The 20,878-nt window shown below is 35.1% G+C and overlaps 1 protein-coding gene across 1 annotated transcript in view; it reads right to left on the reverse strand.

The window, feature by feature from the left end:
* Window positions 1-2,119: 2,119 nt before the first annotated feature.
* Window positions 2,120-20,878, reverse strand: part of LOC128220169 (ATP-binding cassette sub-family C member 4-like) — a 38,257-nt gene continuing 19,498 nt past the window's right edge. Inside the window, exons 7-8 of the mRNA XM_052928446.1 lie at window positions 20,613-20,738; window positions 2,120-2,402 (exon numbers count right to left, since the gene is read on the reverse strand). Coding sequence (XP_052784406.1) covers window positions 2,120-2,402; window positions 20,613-20,738 — 409 coding nt within the window. The remainder of the gene's footprint in view (window positions 2,403-20,612; window positions 20,739-20,878) is intronic.

Raw genomic sequence — 20,878 nt, forward strand, 5'->3', positions numbered from 1 at the left:
TCTAATACAGAATTGCATAATGGATACAGCGTTGTGCAAACGTGTATATGTAGGGGATGCAAGTGTAAAGCTCCTGGGCCCTCATTGGGCTTCCTCTTAAAGCTGGGCCAAGAATAAGGCAATATGTTAGTATGCGCGGGTACACATCAAATGCTACCATCATCGCAGTAGAAAGCCAGCGGGCTTTCAGTTTACACATATACTCCCGCCTGAAAATCAAGATTTACAGGGTGTTTCTATTGTGGAATCAATACATCAAACATGCTCATTCTGACATTGCCAAGAAAGTACAGTAACTTAATACATTTAAACAGTATCACCTCGAAGAAATAGAAAAAAAAGTTCAAAAAACTTAAAAATAGAGTCGGGCTGGAAACCGTAATCACAAAATTATTTTCATTTGTCATATATGATACAATTATAGAAGGATTTCCTGGTTTGGTCCTTCACAATGAGTAATTTAAGGTGGATCTCTTTATGTTATGCTAAGGATTGAGTCAGACAAAACCCTTTTTCCATTATTGGATATAATAAGAGAGGCCATTCAAATCAAGCATCAAATTCATACTTGAAACTGATCATGTTCAAGTGGCCAATACTTGTATAATATTTATATTAATTGTCCTTTTATTTGGCCTGGATCGTGGTTACACTACTAATTAAGCAAATAGTTAATATATGAAGCTTATTCCTTCTGTCTTTTGGTTTAGTCAATTAATAACAAAAGCACCAAAAGCACCAACTATTGCAAAATATGCCCGTCCTGTTTTTGGGACACTATATTTGGTGATTAGTGATTGCATATAAGGCTAAATAAAGAGAACAAACTGTTAATACAGTATTGGCTAATTCAAGGGTCATAACTCTGGAGTGACAGAGGTGATTTAGTCATTTAATCTGACCAAGATATTCTGCCAATACACCTTCTGACCAAATTTTGAGATGGTTGGATAAAGGCTTCTCAAGTTTACTGACCGTTCAAAGGTGGTACCTAACAATCCTTGATAAACACCCCTAGTTTTTTATATTATATAATTATGTAGTGTGTTGTCTTCTGAGTTTTGTGTTTGCAAAAGATGCTATACAATTATAAAGTTACTTATACAAATAAGGTTCAACTCAGATTTAGACGAAAGCTGATAGCTTATAGAATCACTCTCGAGTCTGTTACTGGGCAGAACCAGTACTGGTGTCCATTTCGAGAGACCTTGAGAAAGTACCCCTGGTGGGGATCAAACCCACAATCTCTTGGGTGAAAGGGGACACCTATACCACTTGACCATGCTCTATGGAATAGTTACTGCATCCAATATCCGAGTTATTGAATATTTATTCACCAGGGGGCATTTCAATACAGATTTTAGTATATGACTGAAATTATGTTTATGTAATAAAGAGGTTCAAAATTTTGCTACAAATCTGAGAGAGTTGAATATTAGCCAATATTTAAAATAAACACAAAGTTGTGGAAATCATAATATATCAATGGATTGCAATTTGTGACGTTAATATACCAATTTAAGATTATTGAAGTAACAACTACAATAGGAAAGGACCCTTGGCTTATCATCACTTTATGGGTGAAGTAACTGTTTTGTAATATACTGTGTAAGACAGCCTACAATAGGTCACTTTCACATCAGGGAATAGCGTTGTAATTTAGCCAAACACTACTAAATGCTACATATTACACTGATAGAAATCTGCCCAAACAGAATGATATAAGAACTAATGAATGAATGAAAAAAGCAAAACTTGCTTTCCAAAATGGGAAAAGGTGAGTATAAATCTATCAAAAAGTAAGAGTGGATCCAATATTATCAGTATATGATTGTGTCACAAACTAAACAGAAATGCCCATGCTGACACACAGAATAATAAAGTATCAGAGGAAAGCTTAACCATGCACAACAACATAGTTTAACTGCGATGGAAGGTGTTTATCAATAGTTAACCTTGAAACCAGAATAAAATGATTTTATATTAAACCAATTGCAAGAGTTTGCAAACCATTTCCCAGTATATATATACAGTGTAAAGCACAACTAAGGAAAGAAGCATCAAGGAATAATATACCTTGACAAATGCATTCAAGAGCAGAAACAGAGCACAACGATTATTATGTAAAACATTCTGATACACTCACAGCAACTCTGCCCATTGTTATTCGAGTCTCCTGCAATGTCTGGACAGTCATGAAGAGATATCCCATCATTGTTTGAGTAACGAAAAACAACAAGGGAATGACAACATACATCACAGTGGCCTTGAGCGACCCCGGCCCAAGCACAAGAGCAGCCGTTACAACAACTACGAAGTACATTATCCGAGGGCCCACAACCCAGTTACAAGCCGTAATTGCCGACAGGATCTTTTTCTTCCAGATCAGTGCAATCTCTCTTCTGCAATGCAAACAATTAATGAAAATATTCGGAAGTGTAATATCGAAACTATTGCACGGTGGGCTGATACAACTGCTTATCAATTCAACAAATGTTTTAGCCAGAGTTATGGGACTTATAAAACTACACCATAGTCATTTTTCTTTTTTTCCATTTTTACCATTGAAAAATGTAAAAACACTTCATGTGAATATCTGTAATGATTTTCATGTTCAATGACTATGTCTGCTATAGCAAGAAAGATTGACAACCATCAAAGCTTATTCAGACAATAAGTCTTGATATGTCAAACACATGTGGCAAGTTATTTTAAAATCTGTCCATACAAGAAAAAGTTACAGCCCAGACATGACAACATATACTCTATGTCCTTATATGCAGCATTCAGTTGTGAATAAACACCTAAGTGTGACCTTGACCTTAGAAGTAAGGTAACGGGTCTTGCACGGGACAGGTCGTCTTTGTATGTTGAACACCTATGAAAAGTTATATTAAAATCTGTCCATACCAGAGAAAATTACAGCCCGGACAGGACAACCTACACTCTATGCCGTTATATGCAGCATTCCATGGTGAATAAACACTAAGTGTGACCTTGACCTTAGAGATAAGAAAACTGGTCTTGCACGCGACACGTGGTCTTGGTATGTTGAACACATGTGGCAAGTCATATTAAAAATTTGTCCATACAAGAGAAAGTAACAGCCCGAACACAAAAACCTATACTCTATGTCCTTATATATGCAGCATTCCATGGTGAATAAACACTAAGTTCGACCTTGACCTTAGAGATAGGGACACAGGTCTTGCATGCGACACGTTGTCTTGATATGTCGAACACATGTGGCAAGCTATTTAAAAATGTCCATACAAGAGAAAGTTACAGCCCGGACACCACAACTTATACTCTATGTCCTTATATGCAGCATTCCATGGTGAATAAACATTAAGTGTGATCTTGACCTTAGAGGGAGGGACACTGATCTTGTACGTGACACGTCGTTTTGGTATTTCGAACACATGTGGCAAGCTATTTTAAAATATGTCCATACAAGAGAAAGTTACAGCCCTGACACGACAACCTGTATGCTATGTCCTTATATGCAGCATTCCATTGTGAATAAACATCTAAGTGTGACCTTGACATTAGAGGTGGGTACACGGGTCTTGCACGCAACACATCGTCTTGGTATGTTGAACACATGTGGCAAGTTATTTTAAATCTGTCCATACAAGGGAAAGTTACAGCCTGGACACGATTTATTGAGCCGGACACACGGACGGGCGGACGGTGCGATTTTAATATGCCCACCTTTGAGGGCATAACAAATCATACAAAAAATCGCTTCGTAAATAACAATTTCAGTTATATCCAGCCATTTTAACAGATCAAATATTAATAATACACTCAGTAATACACTTCCATCCAAAAAGGTATCCGTAATGCGCTTTCATTACAAGAAATATTGTATACTTTATTCCAACTATTTATCCCTCATATACTTTCATCACAAAATATTGTATCACAAAAGATATCAGCTGTTACAAACTTGCATGAAAAGACCTTTCAATAATATCCTGCCTCCATCAGAAGAGATCTCGGTCATTATACCCCTGCGAAAAAGGTTCATGAAGTTCATGAACTATTCCAAAAGTTCATGAACTATTCCAAAAGTTCATGAACTTCCCAATAAGTTCTTTGTTCTTTAAGTTCTTTGAAAGAATTTTTGTGAAGTTCATGAACCAAGTATTGAAGTTCATGAACTATTATTGTGATAATGTATTAGTTCATGAACTCTTGACCAGTTAACTGAAAGTTCATTAACCACATTTGAAGATGATGAACTTTTGAACAAAAACTTAATGTACAACATTATTCAATGACAATATCAATTGACTGTAAATTGTAAGAAGAGCATGACTACTGACTAGAGTAACTGGTAAGGGTTTAAGCTAAGATAATTTTAAAAGTTATGAAGTTTTTTCTTGTCATGAATGCGTCATAGTGGATTTCAATGGAACCAAATACATATTTGACAGAAGTGAGTGTTAATACATAGTCATACATTTATTGTTTTTCCCGGGAGGACCCATTTCTCTCAAACATAGCAATTCTACTACGAGAGCAACACCCCTTAACTGTCATATGACTCAAGAACTTGACAGTAGATCGCAATTGGTATCACTTTGAGGCTTAAATGTGAATCGTCCTTTACTTACAATTAATACTAGCTAATTTTGTTTCAACTGCATAGTGAAACTTCAATGTGAACAGCTTAAAATCTCATCAATTCTATAATCTTCTAGAGTTAAAATAATTTAAAATTGGCCTTATTTAAAGAAAGAAGACTTTAATTATGTATTTTAAACTTGCTTCTTATCATCAAAGGCTAAATTTAATGTCATTTATTTTTTAAGGGAAACAGACTTAAAATAGAGGAAGACAACTGCCGGTTGAGAAAGAAAAGGAGGACATGGGCGATACATATTACTGCACTGCAGTATAGAATCAAATCATCTACCAACTCCATGTTAGTTGCTGTGGGAATCAACATTGATACAGATGTAATTTTGGAAACTGTTCAAAAAATATGAGTTACACTATCTTAACTAGTGGAGAAGTGAAAAACTGTTCCTGTATAGTGAGGGACTGCTTTACACAAACTAGATCCTGTCAGAAAAAGTTTGGCAAGTCGCAGTGATTAAATTAATTTGAAACTTACACACAATCTACCCTAAAGAAGAAGAACCATCATCATCTACAATGATTACATCATTTGGCAAGGTCTTAGGTGTATATACTCACAACAGTGTTATGTGTCATAAAATGTGGAAATGTTATAAATGGACGACTTCTTGACAAAACCATAGAACTGTCATATTTTATAATGATTGGTCTTGTTTCATTATAACTTCTTAAACCATTATGAAAAACAATGAATTAGTATTATAAATTAATGTGTGTTCAATTGCATAACTATTGAAAGTACATTCATTAGAATATTTATGTGATGGTCAAGTTTAATTTGGTTTCAATCCACTAATAGTCTATTACAGTTGTGATCATCACATTTCTACATGTTTATTGCATAACATTCATTATAAGTTTCCAATTATTGAGTAAATTGTTGTGATCATAGTGAAATTTTGTTGATGAATATTCATGAAATTCATAATATTAATTTGCTGCAAAAAGTTCTTGAAAGAAAAATGACCACTTATGATGAACACTTAGATCAATTACTTTTAGTTCATGAAGTTCTTGAAATTTGGTTGAAGAACTTTAGTTGAATGACTTTTAGTCCATTAACTTCATGAATAAATTGGCCATTTTTCCTTCATGAACTTTTTACTAAAACATTCATGAACTATTTCTTGAATAATTCATGAACTTCATGAACCTTTAGTTCATGAACTTCATGAATAAATCGTCCATTTTTCCTTCATGAACTTTTCATGAACTATTTCATGAATAATTCATGAACTTCATGAACCTTTTTCGCCGGGGTACATTTCCATGACAAGATATATCATTAATATGCTTCTATCAAAAAAAATCTTGGTCATACACTTCCATGACAAGATATATCGTGAATTATTTCTTTTATCTATTTCTAAATTTCTAATTTCTGGTGTAAAAGGGTATTGTATTTGGGACTTTAATATATATATATATTATACCTCACATAAATTTGTCCCTTCTTGAGTATATATAAACTCGATCGATCCGTATATCACTGTATTTTTATGAAAATCCAGTTTAATGATGTCAGTGGTCCATATTATATTTTTGGCCGGTCCGGACCTCGCCAAAAATGTAATATGGACCGCTGACGTCATACAATTGGTAAGTGCGCTTTGCTATTTTCACGAAAACTTGTCGCAAGTGAACATTATTAGCTTTGTTCAATAAAACACATTTAAATCGCTTTAAAAATATTGAATTGTAATGAAAAGTGTTCGGTATAATATAAAAAATATGACCCTCAGTGGTGTGTTATATTTCTTAAATATATGTCATGCAGTATTTCCCCCCAGGGCCATATAGGGTGACAGTACCAAACCGACACATCTTCAGCAGAGCTGTAATCCCGACATGCCTTGATTGGTCCAACATGCTTAATCCCAGCACAGGCAACATGTCAAACAAAAAATGCAATAAACTGATCTTAAATCTGCCTTTGGGAAGGCTGTACCATTAAATATGTGCAAACTTGGAAACAAAATGTTTGAAATTAAATGTAAAATGTTTGAATTATTAAAATCAAAGAATGTAGATGTTATAAGTTTGGTGTATGATTTCTTTTTAATGATTTTTTTTTCACCCTTTTTTATGAATTTTATAAAATCCTATAAAAAATCAAGAACCAAGCAGCTGTTAATCTTCCCAAAGACTGGCCATTGGTCTACAAAAGGTCAAAATGAAAAACTCTGCCCACTACATCTCCGGTGATGCCAACTTAGCAACTGTAAACTGGGAAAAACAAAAGCTGGAAGTATTGACACTTTCCTTGTTCAATGGATCATCACACTAGATGATAAATTCAATTCAAAGCGTGTTGCTTGAAGACCTTGAGGAGGCTGACTGTGATAGGAACCCGTTTTGGAACAGGTCGTTGGACCTTTCAGGGCAGAATCAAAGACATCACTGTCATCACTACTGTCGGACTTCTGACCCCTGCATCTACTGCAGACTGTAAAAGTGGCTTCTCGTCTAAATAAAATCATACAAAGGGTGGGGAGTCACTTATATATATCCTGGGGGAAACACTGATATCATGTAAAGGTGTATGATGCATGGAATATAAATATAGTGCATGGACAGAACAATAAAGCTGTCAGTGGTCTAGCCACTAGTGGAAATCCAGGTTAACGTAGTTATGTGGGACAAATCTTGTAATTATTCTTTTTATTATTTCTTCTATATATACCTGAATCCTTACGAAGCTGACGTGGACAGCAATTGAATTTTTTACACCAGCTAGCATAAATCTCAGTATGACTTTCCTTATGTCATTAAATATTGCTATCACGACATATATAGATCGTGCACGTAACAGTTCCCTGGTGGCTACGAGCAAGACCACCACAGCAAACACGCACAGATGTCGACCACTGACAGTCACCATTTCCCACCACGAAAATAAATATGATATCTTCCTCAGTATTTGTATCTCGTTCCTAAAATATGCAGTACTAAAGATAAGCATTTCTGTAAACCTATTTCACAATATAATATAAAGCCTGTTCACAAACTGTACGAACATCCCTTATATTTTGGGCAATCTATACATATACAGTAAAACTGCGATCGCTCGAGGTCGCCAGGGACAGAGACAAAACCTCGAGGGAACCGATGTTTCGAGCGACCCGATTTTCAATTTTCCAGTTTGATATGAAATATCTTTCAGTGTATTTTAAGTTTGAAGTCATCAAACAGACTGTTTACTAAGACATCGATTCTTTCGTGTAAAGGACGTGAGTGGGCGTGTTGGTGTCTTGGTATAAGTAATGGGTCTTTCATTCGATTTTTCAGGTGTTTGACAATTATTTTCTTTCATTTGGGTGTGACATTTTGAAAGTAAGGAACCCGATCTAGCTATCCCCCCAGTCATGGGTCCTTCACTAGATTGCTCAGGTGTTCGACAATTTGTAAGTTCTTTCTCATTTGCCATATTGCAAAGCAAAGTGACAAGAAGGAATTCTTTTCAGAGATTCCGATGTTGGATCGATATGGTAGTGTTTTAATCATATTTTTATTACTCATTTAAATTTCTCACAATTAACTTCTCGTCATTAACTTGTCATAATTATCATCTCAAATGCCCATATCAACTAATATCGGTCATGCGTTAACAGTGATAAACGGTTTTTCACACCTTATCAAATTGCCTTTTAACTGTCATTGCAATTTTTACAACTTGCGAAAAATTTTAACACCTGGCAATTGTTTGTTTATTTTGGAACATGCGTTCGGGAAAAAGTGTGAAATTATGACCTCGAGGGAGCCATAAGGTTTTGTGCACGATTTGTGTACTTGGGACCGAGGATATTGCTCGACTGCTCGACATAATTAGGTTTCAAGGCAGCGTGGGTATATTTAATATGAAAATAGAAGGAAACTAGAAATGTGTCCATAGGACACGGATGCCCCCACTTCGGTTTTTTGTCACAGAAAATAAGCCATAATGATTTTTGAAGTATTTTTGGCAAAAAAGGGCCGTAACTCCTAAATGACTAAAGCGATTTCCATGACTATCGAACTTGATCAAGATATTATGGTCACAAACATGTGTTTAAAGTTTGGTGAGGATTGGACAAACAGTTTTCAAGAATTAGATGGGAAACAATCTTCGGGACGTATTTTTCAAGTCTTTTTTTGCGAATAAAGGGCCGTAACTCCTAAATGACAAAAGCGATTTCCATGGCTATCGAACTTGATCAAGATATTATGGTCACAATCATGTATGTAAAGTTTGGTGAGGATTGGACACATACTTTTCAAGAATTAGATTGGAAACATATATTTTTGAAGTATTTTTGGCAAAAAAGGGCCGTAACTCCTAAATGACTAAAGCGATTTCCATGACTATCGAACTTGATCAAGATATTATGGTCACAAACATGTGTTTAAAGTTTGGTGAGGATTGGACAAACGGTTTTCAAGAATTAGATCGGAAACAATCTTCGGGACGTACGTACGTACGTACGTACGGACAGACGTACGTACGGACAAGGGCAACCCTATATGCCGCCACTTTGTGGGGGCATAAAAAGTTCGGGACCAAGCTCCGACCTCGAGGGAACGCCGGTTCTCGAGCAACCGCTTGTTCGAGGGAACGCAGTTTCACTGTATGATATATTGCCAGCATTTGATTGGCCACTGATTACCTCGCACTGTGATAGTGTCTGTCACTGGCAGTGTAAATTCTGGGTGAAAAAGACTTTTGAAATCTCTTCCAAGACCATTTCTTTCAATTTCAAGGTCTTGCCTTTTTTTAATGAAAATGTCTAGCAAAAAAAACAACTTTACAAATAAACAACAATCTGAGATTAAAGATATGGATTTCAGGACTTATTCGTCATCACAACACACAAGCACAACAGCCATTTGCCATTTTCACAAATGAATATATTTTTGCTGAAACAAGAAAACATCACCGTATTTCCTAAAAAAAAGTATTTTTTGTTTATCAATATATAAAATCTTCAAATTATTAAACAGATTGTTAGAGTTTTTACCCAATTTTCCTCACCATTGTTTCTCTTGGTGTTATCTATTCTGCAACATTTTCTTAAGTTACCGTAATAACTAATTAGTAATATCAGATATAGGGAAAGCAACCCACAAATAAGCTTTATTACCGGTGATACAATATCATTTTGGTGTCAAATTAACGGTAATTGCTTGCTAGATTTACAGCTAAAATGTCTGATAAATGACAAAAAAAATACATAAAGTAATACCAGTTAGTACATAATCTTACAATTGAAAGTGGGCGTGAATTATGAACGATTTTCAACCTTTTAAGGCCATAAAAGCTTGTTTGCTACATAAATTAACGTACAGTTATTGCAATTCTTTTTCTGCACATATAAGATATCCTTTCAAATTATACCAAAATAACATGTGGTCATAAGGCATCCCAAATTCATTTATTTGTGGGTCTGATACTTAATTGAAAAAGATCATACAATGATTGGTTGTTATCAATATAGTATTATATTGATACAGACAAGCAGATGCAGAGAGGGTCATACAATACACCAAATATGCCATTTAAGACTTAGATATAACCTAAATTGTTCTTGGATGAGGACTCACCACATTACATTAAACATGTATATATTTTAGGTTTCGGAAGAGAGGGAGTTCGCTTTAAGTTGCGCTTGGTTTTGGAGGAGAGAGTGTACGCACTATGTTATACCCACTCTAACATCAAATCATGGCTTGACCCCTCGCTGGTATTAGCCACATGAAGCATCTTAATATAAGCAGAAACTTGATCTGTGATTTCAACATTTTTCAGTCTGACAATATCAATATGCAAAAAATATTTCCTTTTTCCAGAAGCTCTGCGACAAAAGAAAGCACAAGATGACAAGATAGATATTTTGTGTACATAAGGCTAAAACTGCACAAGATGACTGGATAGATATTTTGTGTATGTAAGCTTAAACTATCATGACATTTTATTATAAGCGTGAATGTGATTATACAGTTAAAAATCATAACAGTCATTGAATTCTGCTCTAAAAAATTAAGGGAAATCTAAGGTGGGGTCTAATTCGATATAATATTAATCCTTATTTTTAGTCACCCCTCAGCTATTGGTCTACTGATATCACTACACTCAGACTAGACTCTTAAACTGATTAGTTTATAATCTACATGGTTATTGAGTACTGACCCTAATGTGGGCATGATCTGCCCTACCTATTTTGGCGAAAAAATGGTAAGTGTAAAACACTTCATCCACTTGAAAAAAATGCACATCCTGTTTACTTATGACTAATATTCATATGGTATGTCTATGTTGTGTGTATAAATGCTTTGAGTTTTATTCTATTAGAAACATTGTTATAGAAAGTGATACTATTAATTGAAAACAAACCACTATTAAAATGTAAAAAAGTTAAAAGACTTGTACTGTAACTGAAACTGCTGTTAGAAGCAAATTTTAAATAAAATGTACATTCTATCCAACCGATTTTTTAATGAACATTCTGTCAGGCCGTAATATAGCAAGGGAATATGAAAATAATTTTCTAACTGTTTGTCCAATGACACGGTTGTTATCAAATTGTCACTGATCACTTCTATGGATGAAAACTATTTAAAATGATAGAGAATTGTTTTCACCAGAATTCCTAGCCATTTGGAATTCCTACACATCTTATATTGGTGAATGTTTTTTAAATGTGCTCAATTTGAATATTTTATTTATTATTATGAATGCACATCAAACATTAATAGAAAGATATTAATAAAGCAGAAAGAAGTAGATACAAGCCTCAGGCCATATTTTTTGAATAGCTTAACCACGGACCTATAAACCATGGATTGGCGATCTTCGGTTATTTCCGCCAACTCTGCTAATAATGCCTTGATCGATATAGATTTAATTATAATTAATAACTGTGATTTTAATCAGATTCAATTGGACTGTTTTCAACTCAAATGAAAGTACCGCGCATTTGAGTCAATTTTAATAAATGTTTTCCTACATGTATATATTCGGCCGATGTCGGACGTCCCGAATATGACCACACGGTAAGATCTCGGAATGAAATCCAGCTGCACGCGTGAGTTTGAGAATATCGCATTAACACAGATGCGAGTTGCCAATCCATGGTTTATAGGTCCATGGCTTAACTAACACTTTTGCCAGAATGAGGTAATTGATTTCAAGTTTTAAAATCTTTATGAGGAAAAGAACTTTTATTTGAACTCTTACTGACAATTAACACATGTTATTAATTATCTTTGGGGCCATTCCAATAAAGATCTTAAGTCATTAACTGAAATTAACTTTAGGCTACATATTTAAGAGATTTGAACATTAGCCAGTAATGAAACAAGAGTGCCAACTGTCAAAAATATGCCTGTTCTGATTTAGAACACCAAGTTTGGTGATAATAAGTTATATGTTAAGCCAAATTTAGAGAGCGGACACCATTAACAATGTGTTTGCCAATTCAAGGATCATAACTCTGGAGTGAATGGGGTGACATGGCTGGTTATGCACCAGGCAATTGTAACCACGGCCCCCCGGGTACGGGGACTTTCCATTCTGCCAAGCCCGGGTAAAATCCCCGCCATGCGGAGACAAACTGCTGATACAATCCCCGCCAATTGCCCCCGCAACCCAGGGACCCTAGGTTAGGCCTATCCCCCACTATTTTTGGCACAAAGACAAAACCATTCCATTCACCCAGCACTGCAGGGCCACCTGGAAGGTAAGAACACAGCCCATTTCCCCGGCTATCCCCGGTATACCTCCAGACCTGGAGGGGCCCATGGTTACAACTGACTGGTGCATTATCAAATCTGACTATGATATTCTGCTCATTCAAATTCTGACCAAAATTGTTGATGATTGTAAAAAGACTTCTAAAATATTGATCCTACAAGACCAATTAAAGGTTATTTACATAATTAAAGGGCAATTACTCTTCAGTGATTAAAGCTATACAGCTGTTTAATAAACTTGTCAAAGATATTATTCCCTTACAGATTCTGACCATATTTTAAAAGCTTTTAAAGTAACTGAACTGACAAGACCAGCTTTAGGTAATTTCTGAATGACTCTTATGCTGTGATGAGTTATCAAATTTGTCTGAGATATTATGCCCATACACATTCTGACATTCATTTTGTGATGATTGGACAAAGGCTTTTTATGATATTGATCAGACAAGACCGATTTGAGGTAATTTCTATATAAAAGGGCGATAGCTCTTGATTGGACAAAGGCTTTTAAAGTTAGTGAGCAATCAATATATTGGACGCTGCCCAGCCATCGTAGGTTAAACTATAATACATCCTCGTTTTTTTAAAACAGGTGTACAATAAGACAATGTGATGCCGTTTGTAATGGTTATTCAGATTTAAGATTATGGAAGTTATGACTAAAATCCTTTATTGAAATGGCCCCTTAACTTCTAATCCCAGAAAATATGAGCAATTCCCTTTGCACAGTCTTGTCAGCATGTTTGTATGATTCTTATGTACATTGTTCAACACAAACTGTCAAATAAAACCAGGTTCGCAACTGATCTTATAACTTCTGTGCCTTTAACTTGTATTGAGCCATCGAAAGACTGGAGAAAGTACTGTGAGCAGGGGCCATATTCAATTAATTTTTTATACAGGTGGCCAATTAATTTTACAGTCCAATCATAGCACTCAGATTCTATTATTAAATTTAAGTAAGGTTCAAGTTGGTTGTTGAATACAGCCCCTGGTGTTGGTTAGTCATACCACAAAACCACAACAAAGAGTAAACTATCACAACGAACAAACAAAAGAAAAGAACTGCATGCAAATATACACGGACAGCAAGGCAAATACTAGACAAACCTTGATTCTTTCAAATGTGACTCTTGTATCAGATATGAACGTTACAGCAAAGGGCATAAAGAGTACGCATGCTAGACGAACTGCTGAAAACAGCCCGATAGCAACGAACACCTTCTCAGACGTGATCACGCCTCCCGTAGAGATGTACACGAGAAAGACTACAAATATGATCAGTTTTGCTGATACAAAGAAAGGGCCCAGTATAAAACCCCTTAAGTAGCCAAGAAGTTTGACCTTTTCAGCCTCCTGCCTGCAAAACGGAAAGTTAATTCTAGAGCTAAAACTAGACTGTTTATTTTACCTCATCTTACTGCATATTTTAGTTTGTAGATAAATTACATTGTTTTAAGTTTTGAGAAATCTGCCCATAAGGCTGACAGCAAAGTAACTTATGTTAGAAATTAAAAATATATCTTTTAAATCAAGGATTTTTTGGTTTAGGCGAACCACGATGAATTAAGAGAGTAGCAGGCATTGAAAGTAATTCTGCAGTTTACATTGAGAATAAAGGTAAAAATGCACATGCCCTGTTGCAATATGATCCGTGTTTTGAAGCAAAAAAAATAAATGTATCTCAGTATTGAAAAGCAATTTAAGCACAAATAGCAATGTATGGTAACATGAAAATATTTTATTATTATGCAAAGTTTATTCTTGTTCAAACGGCTCAGTCAACAGAATTGAAACGATCATCTGATAACTGACTCTACACACTGACCTAACCTGTCCAGATAACTCTTTCTTACTCTACACACTGACCTAACCTGTCCAGATAACTCTTCCTCACTCTACACACTGAGCTAACCTGTCCAGATAACTCTTCCTTACTCTACACACTGGGCTAACCTGTCCAGATAACTCTTCCTTACTCTACACACTGACCTTAACTGTCCAGATAATTCTTTCTTACTCAACACGCTGACCTAACCTGTCAAGATAACTTTTCCTCAGTCTACACACTGACCTAACCTGTCCAGATAACTCTTCCTCACTCTACACACTGACCTAACCTGTCCAGATAACTCTTCCTTACTCTACACACTGACCTAACCTGTCCAGATAACTCTTCCTCACTCTACATGCTGAGCTAACCTGTCCAGATAACTCTTCCTTACTCTACATGCTGAGCTAACCTGTCCAGATAACTCTTCCTTACTCTACACACTGGGCTAACCTGTCCTGATAACTCTTCCTTACTATACACACTGAGCTAACCTGTCCAGATAACTCTACCTTACTCTACACACTAAGCTAACCTGTCCAGGTAGCTCTTCTTTACTCTACACACTAAGCTTACCTGTCCAGATAACTCTTCTTTACTCTTTACACTAAGCTAACATGTCCAGATAACTCATCTTTATTCTACACACTGACCTAACCTGTCCAGATAACTCTTCCTTACTCTACAAACTGACCCAACCTGTCCAGATAACTCTCCTTTACTCTACACACTGACCTAACCTGTCCAGATAACTCTTCCTTACTCTACACACTGACCTAACCTGTCCAGATAACTCTTCCTTACTCTACACACTGAGCTAACCTGTCCAGATAACTGTTCCTTACTCTACACACTGACCTAACCTGTCAAGATAACTCTTCCTTACTCTACACACTGAGATAACCTGTCCATATAACTCTTCCTTACTCTACACACTGAGCTAACCTGTCCAGATAACTCTTTCTTACTATACAAACTGACCTAACCTGTCCATATAACTCTTCCTTACTCTACACACTGAGCTAACCTGTCCATCTAACTCTTCCTTACTCTACACACTGAGCTAACCTGTCCAAATAACCTTTCCTTACTCTACACACTGACCTAACCTGTCCAGATAACTCTTCCTTACTCTACACACTGAGCTAACCTGTCCAGATAACTCTTCCTTACTCTACACACTGAGCTAACCTGTCCAGATAACTCTTCCTTACTCTACACACTGAGCTAACCTGTCCAGATAACTCTTCCTTACTCTACACACTGAGCTAACCTGTCCAGATAAGTCTTCCTTACTCTACACACTGAGCTAACCTGTCCATATAACTATTTCTTACTCTACACACTGAGCTAACCTGTCCATATAACTATTTCATACTCTACACACTGTGCTAACCTGTCCAGATAACTCTTCCTTACTCTACACACTGGGCTAACCTGTCCAGATAACTCTTCCTTACTCTACACACTGGGCTAACCTGTCAAGATAACTTTTCCTTACGCTACTTACTGGGCTAACCTGTCCAGATAACTCTTCCTTACTCTACACACTGGGCTAACCTGTCAAGATAACTCTTCCTTACTCTACACACTGGGCTAACATGTCCCGATAACTCTTCCTTACTCTACACACTGGGCTAACCTGTCCCGATAACTCTTCCTTACTCTACACACTGGGCTAACCTGTCCCGATAACTCTTCCTTACTCTACACACTGGGCTAACCTGTTCAGATAACCCTTCCTTACTCTACTCACTGGGCTAACCTGTCCCAATAACTCTTCCTCACTCTACACACTGGGCTAACCTGTCCAGATAACTCTTCTTTACTCTACACACTAAGCTAACCTGTCCTGATAACTCATCCTTGCGCTACACACTGGGCTAACCTGTCCAGATTACTCTTCGTTACGCTACACTCTGGACTAACCTGTCCAGATAACTCTTCCTTACGCTACATACTGGGCTAACCTGTCCAGATAACTCTTCCTTAAACTACATACTGGGCTAACCTGTCCAGATAACTCTTCTTTACTATACACACTGTGCTAACCTGTCCAGATAACTCTTCCTTACTCTACACACTGACATAACCTGTCCAGATAACTCTTCTTTACTCTACACACTGAGCTAACCTGTCCAGATAACTCTTCTTTACTCTACACACTGAGCTAACCTGTCCAGATAACTCTTCTTTACTCTACACACTAAGCTAACCTGTCCAGATAACTCTTCTTTACTCTACACACTGAGCTAACCTGTCTAGATAACTCTTCCTTTCTCCACACACAAAGCTTATATGTCTTTATATTGTGTTCATGTTCTACTTACTGGCACAATCAACTCTCTATAACCAGCACAAGTTATTACCCTGACATAGCCATTGGACATTTCTCAAAAATAACAAACATCCCATTATTAACTCATATACATTAAAACCTTTAGCTGCCTCTACACGATCCTGCTGCATAGAGTCAATTTAGCCATTTTTCTTATTTATGTTTTTTTGTGTATCTTAATTGATTTGTTACCAAATTGTTAGGATAATTCATATTGCCTATGGTATTAAATTAATGTAATCATTTCATATATGCATTGATAACGATTAAGGATTGATTCTTATTTTTTAATACAAACTCTTGGCCGTGATTTTGCAAACTCATGAAACTACAAGCACTCCATGGAAATTTGCAAACAAATGGCCAAAATGTCATACTGCATGAACACACAAAAAATAAGAATCAATCCTTATATTTATATTTTTCTCCTTTCATTAAATTATTTTTTTGTATAAGAAAATAATTTTGGTCGAAATATTTTGCATTCATCAAGAAAATGATCCAGATTTTTAATTGTGTTTTACATAATGCATGACCACGGTCTTCCTTGAGACACTCCACCTACAGAGGACAAGATAGAATGACCGGTTCATGCAAAATAATGCAAATTTTATTCTACAAAAAATTAAGAGGGAATGTAACTTTTACCATAATAATATGTTCATACCTTTCTAGTTATATTTGAGATGTCTTGGCCATAAACTAATCATGTTTGTAAATGGCCGAAGGCAACTACACTGATTGTCAATAAACTCTAGAGTGATATTACAAGTGATGCTAGTTATAGGAATACTTATCAAACCCCAAAGTTCGCTTACATAGAAGGTTAAACCAAACCAGAAAATCCTTGTAATCACATATAGTGTAATAATATAATTTAACCATTCCATTTTACTGATATACAATATCACAGATGGGCAAACAGACTTAACAATACTGTAAAACATTAAAAGTTATTCAAGATGTTTTCACATTTGGAGATGTCAAATCACAAATTTACGTTGTGTATAATTTAGGGATGTGATAAGTATTGCATATTTGCACAATGTTAGTCAATGGTGTTCCCATAAAAAATAACATATATACATACAATATGTTCTTCAAACAGATTACCCGTTGATATATTTCAACCAATTATTTTGTAGATACAATCAAACTATATACATTTGAGAATTTCTTCTAAGCCCCTTTGGGATAGGTGAAATTGTGTTGTTGTTTTTTTCCAATATCAACAATTTAATGGTGAATGCACATTAGTATCACTGGAAATGTTATCAGCAATATCTAGAATATCTAAATAGTTTCGATTCTGAATATAAAATTTCTATATTTTCTCTCAGCATGCATGCACCATTGACAAATAAACTTATAACAATGTTACAAAACAGTGGGCCAATTTTTCAAACATCATCAAAGGTAACAAACTTGTTTATTGCTAAGATATGTACTACTGAATTTGTTGTCAAAAACATTGTTAGAAATACAGCATATCACAAATGTGTCTATGAAAGTTCCAGAGCATAAAAAGAATTGAAGCCAACACAATTGTTATTTTGAATAATGTTCTGAATGATTTGGTCGTCAAATGGTAACCATGATCAGATTTTGACATAGAAAGAAATTATTTTGATGATGTAAAAAAGTTGAAATAAGATGGTGTAATGTAAGCTATAATCAAATAATAAAGTGGATTGTAATAAGTGGTTTAAAGTATGATGTATTAGATGGTGTAAGGTAGGTTGTTATCAGACTATATGAAGTATTTTGTAATCAGATGATCTAAAGTAGTCTGTAATCAGATGGTTTAAAGTAGTCTGTAATCATATGGTTTAAAGTAGTGACTGTAATCAGATTTTTTAAAGTAGTCTGTAATCAGATGGTTTAAAGTAGTGACTGTAATCAGACAATCTAAAGTAGTCTGTAATCAGATGGTTTAAAGTAGTCTGTAATCAGATGGTTTAAAGTAGTGACTGTAATCAGATTTTTTAAAGTAGTCTGTAATCAGATGGTTTAAAGTAGTGACTGTAATCAGACAATCTAAAGTAGTCTGTAATCAGATGGTTTAAAGTAGTGACTGTAATCAGATTTTTTAAAGTAGTCTGTAATCAGATGTTTTAAAGTAGTCTGTAATCAGATGGTTTAAAGTAGTGACTGTAATCAGATTTTTTAAAGTAGTCTGTAATCAGATGTTTTAAAGTAGTCTGTAATCAGATGGTTTAAAGTAGTGACTGTAATCAGACGATCTAAAGTAGTCTGTAATCAGATGGTTTAAAGTAGTCTGTAATCAGATGGTTTAAAGTAGTCTGTAATCAGATGGTTTAAAGTAGTGACTATAATCAGATGGTTTAAAGTAGTCTGTAATCAGATATTTTTAAGTAGTCTGTAATCAGATGTTTTAAAGTAGTGTCTGTAATCAGATGTTTTAAAGTAGTGTCTGTATTCAGATGTTTTAGAGTAGTCTGTAATCAGATGTTTTAAAGTAGTCTGTAATCAGATGTTTTAAAGTAGTGTCTGTAATCAGATGTTATAAAGTAGTCTGTAATCAGATGTTTTAAAGTAGTCTGTAATGAGATGTTTTAAAGAAGTGTCTGTAATCAGATGGTTTAAAGTTGTCTGTAATCAGATGGTTTAAAGTAGTCTGTAATCAGATCGTTTAAAGTAGTCTGTTATCAGATGGTTTAAAGTAGTCTGTAATCAGATGGTATAAAGTAGTCTGTAATCAGATGGTTTAAGGTAGGTGTAATCAGATGTTTTAGAATAGTCTATAATCAGATGGTATAAAGTAGTCTGTAATTTGACGGTCTAGAGTAGTCTGAAATCAGATGGTATAAAGTAGTCTGTAATCAGATGTTTTAAGGTAGGTTGTAATCAGATGTTTTAAAATAGTGTATAATCAGATGGTATAAAGTAGTCTGTAATTTGAGGGTCTAGAGTAGTCTGAAATCAGATGGTATAAAGTAGTCTGTAATCAGATGGTTTAAGGTAGGTTGTAATCAGATGTTTTAAAATAGTCTATGATCAAATGGTATAAAGTAGTCAGTAATTTGACGGTCTAGAGTAGTCTGAAATCAGATGGTATAAAGTAGTCTGTAATCAGATGGTGTAAGGTAGGTTGTAATCAGATGGTTGAAAGTAGTTTGTAATCAGATGGTTTAAAGTAGTCTGTAATCAGATGGTATAAAGTAGTCTGTAATCAGATGTTTTAAAGTAGTGTCTGTAATCAGATGGTTTAAAGTAGTCTGTAATCAGATGGTGTAAGGTAGGTTGTAATCAGATGATTTAAAGTAGTCTGTAATCAGATGGTTTAAAGTAGTCTGTAATCAGATGGTTTAAAGTAATCTGAAATCAGATTGTTTAAAGTAGTCTGTAATCAGATGGTTTAAAGTAGTCTGTAATCAGATGGTTTAAAGAATTCTGTAATCAGATGGTTTAAAGTAGTCTGTTATCAGATGGTTTAAAGTAGTCTGTAATCAGATGGTTTAAAGTAGTCTGTAATCAGATGGTATAAAGTAGTCTGTAATCAGTTGTTTTAAAGTAGTGTCTGTAATCAGATGGTTTAAAATAGTCTGTAATCAGATGGTTTAAAGTAGTCTGTAATCAGATGGTTTAAGGTAGGTTGTAATAAGATGGTGTAAAATAGATTGTAATCTGATTGTATAAAGTAGTCTGTAATTAGATGGTCTAAAGTAGGTCGTAATAAGATGGATTAAAGTAGATTGGAATTTGATGGTGTAGGTTGTTAGTACTTGTAAATCTGTTCACAATAATATGACCAATTGTGCTAAAAAGGGGGTCTCATTTTGGAAGAGCAACATGACTGGTTAGTTTAGATTGTTTGGTTGTGCTGCACAGTCAATGTTTTTCAATGGTTAAATAGCTCACATAATTTTGGTACATACAAATTAATTATTAAGTAAGATCAAATGAATATTTATGATATTTGCTTCAACAAAAGGATTCTAAAGGCTATTTATGGTTTATGGTAAACCCATTATATCTACACAATTAATTAAAATTTAAAATTCAAATTTATTCATCAAATCTTTTAAACAGAAGTTTGCAACTTACCTTCTAACTTTCTTAACAAGATCACCGAACGGTTTTTCCCAACAGTACATCTTTATTACCCGCATTCCGGCGATTATTTCATTCATCAATCTAACACGTTCATCTGTATATTTGGCTGTCTTTTGTCTGTTGGAATAAAGCATAAAAATGATATAAACTCACAACATACGAGCTAACCCAAAATATTGTAAAAATTAGTAAACATGGTAGAAATGTATTTTCTTTGGAGATTATTGACAGCAACACATTTTAATCGAAAAGCCCAT

Source organism: Mya arenaria, chromosome 15 (assembly GCF_026914265.1).
Source record: "Mya arenaria isolate MELC-2E11 chromosome 15, ASM2691426v1".
Lineage (NCBI taxonomy): Eukaryota > Metazoa > Mollusca > Bivalvia > Myida > Myidae > Mya > Mya arenaria.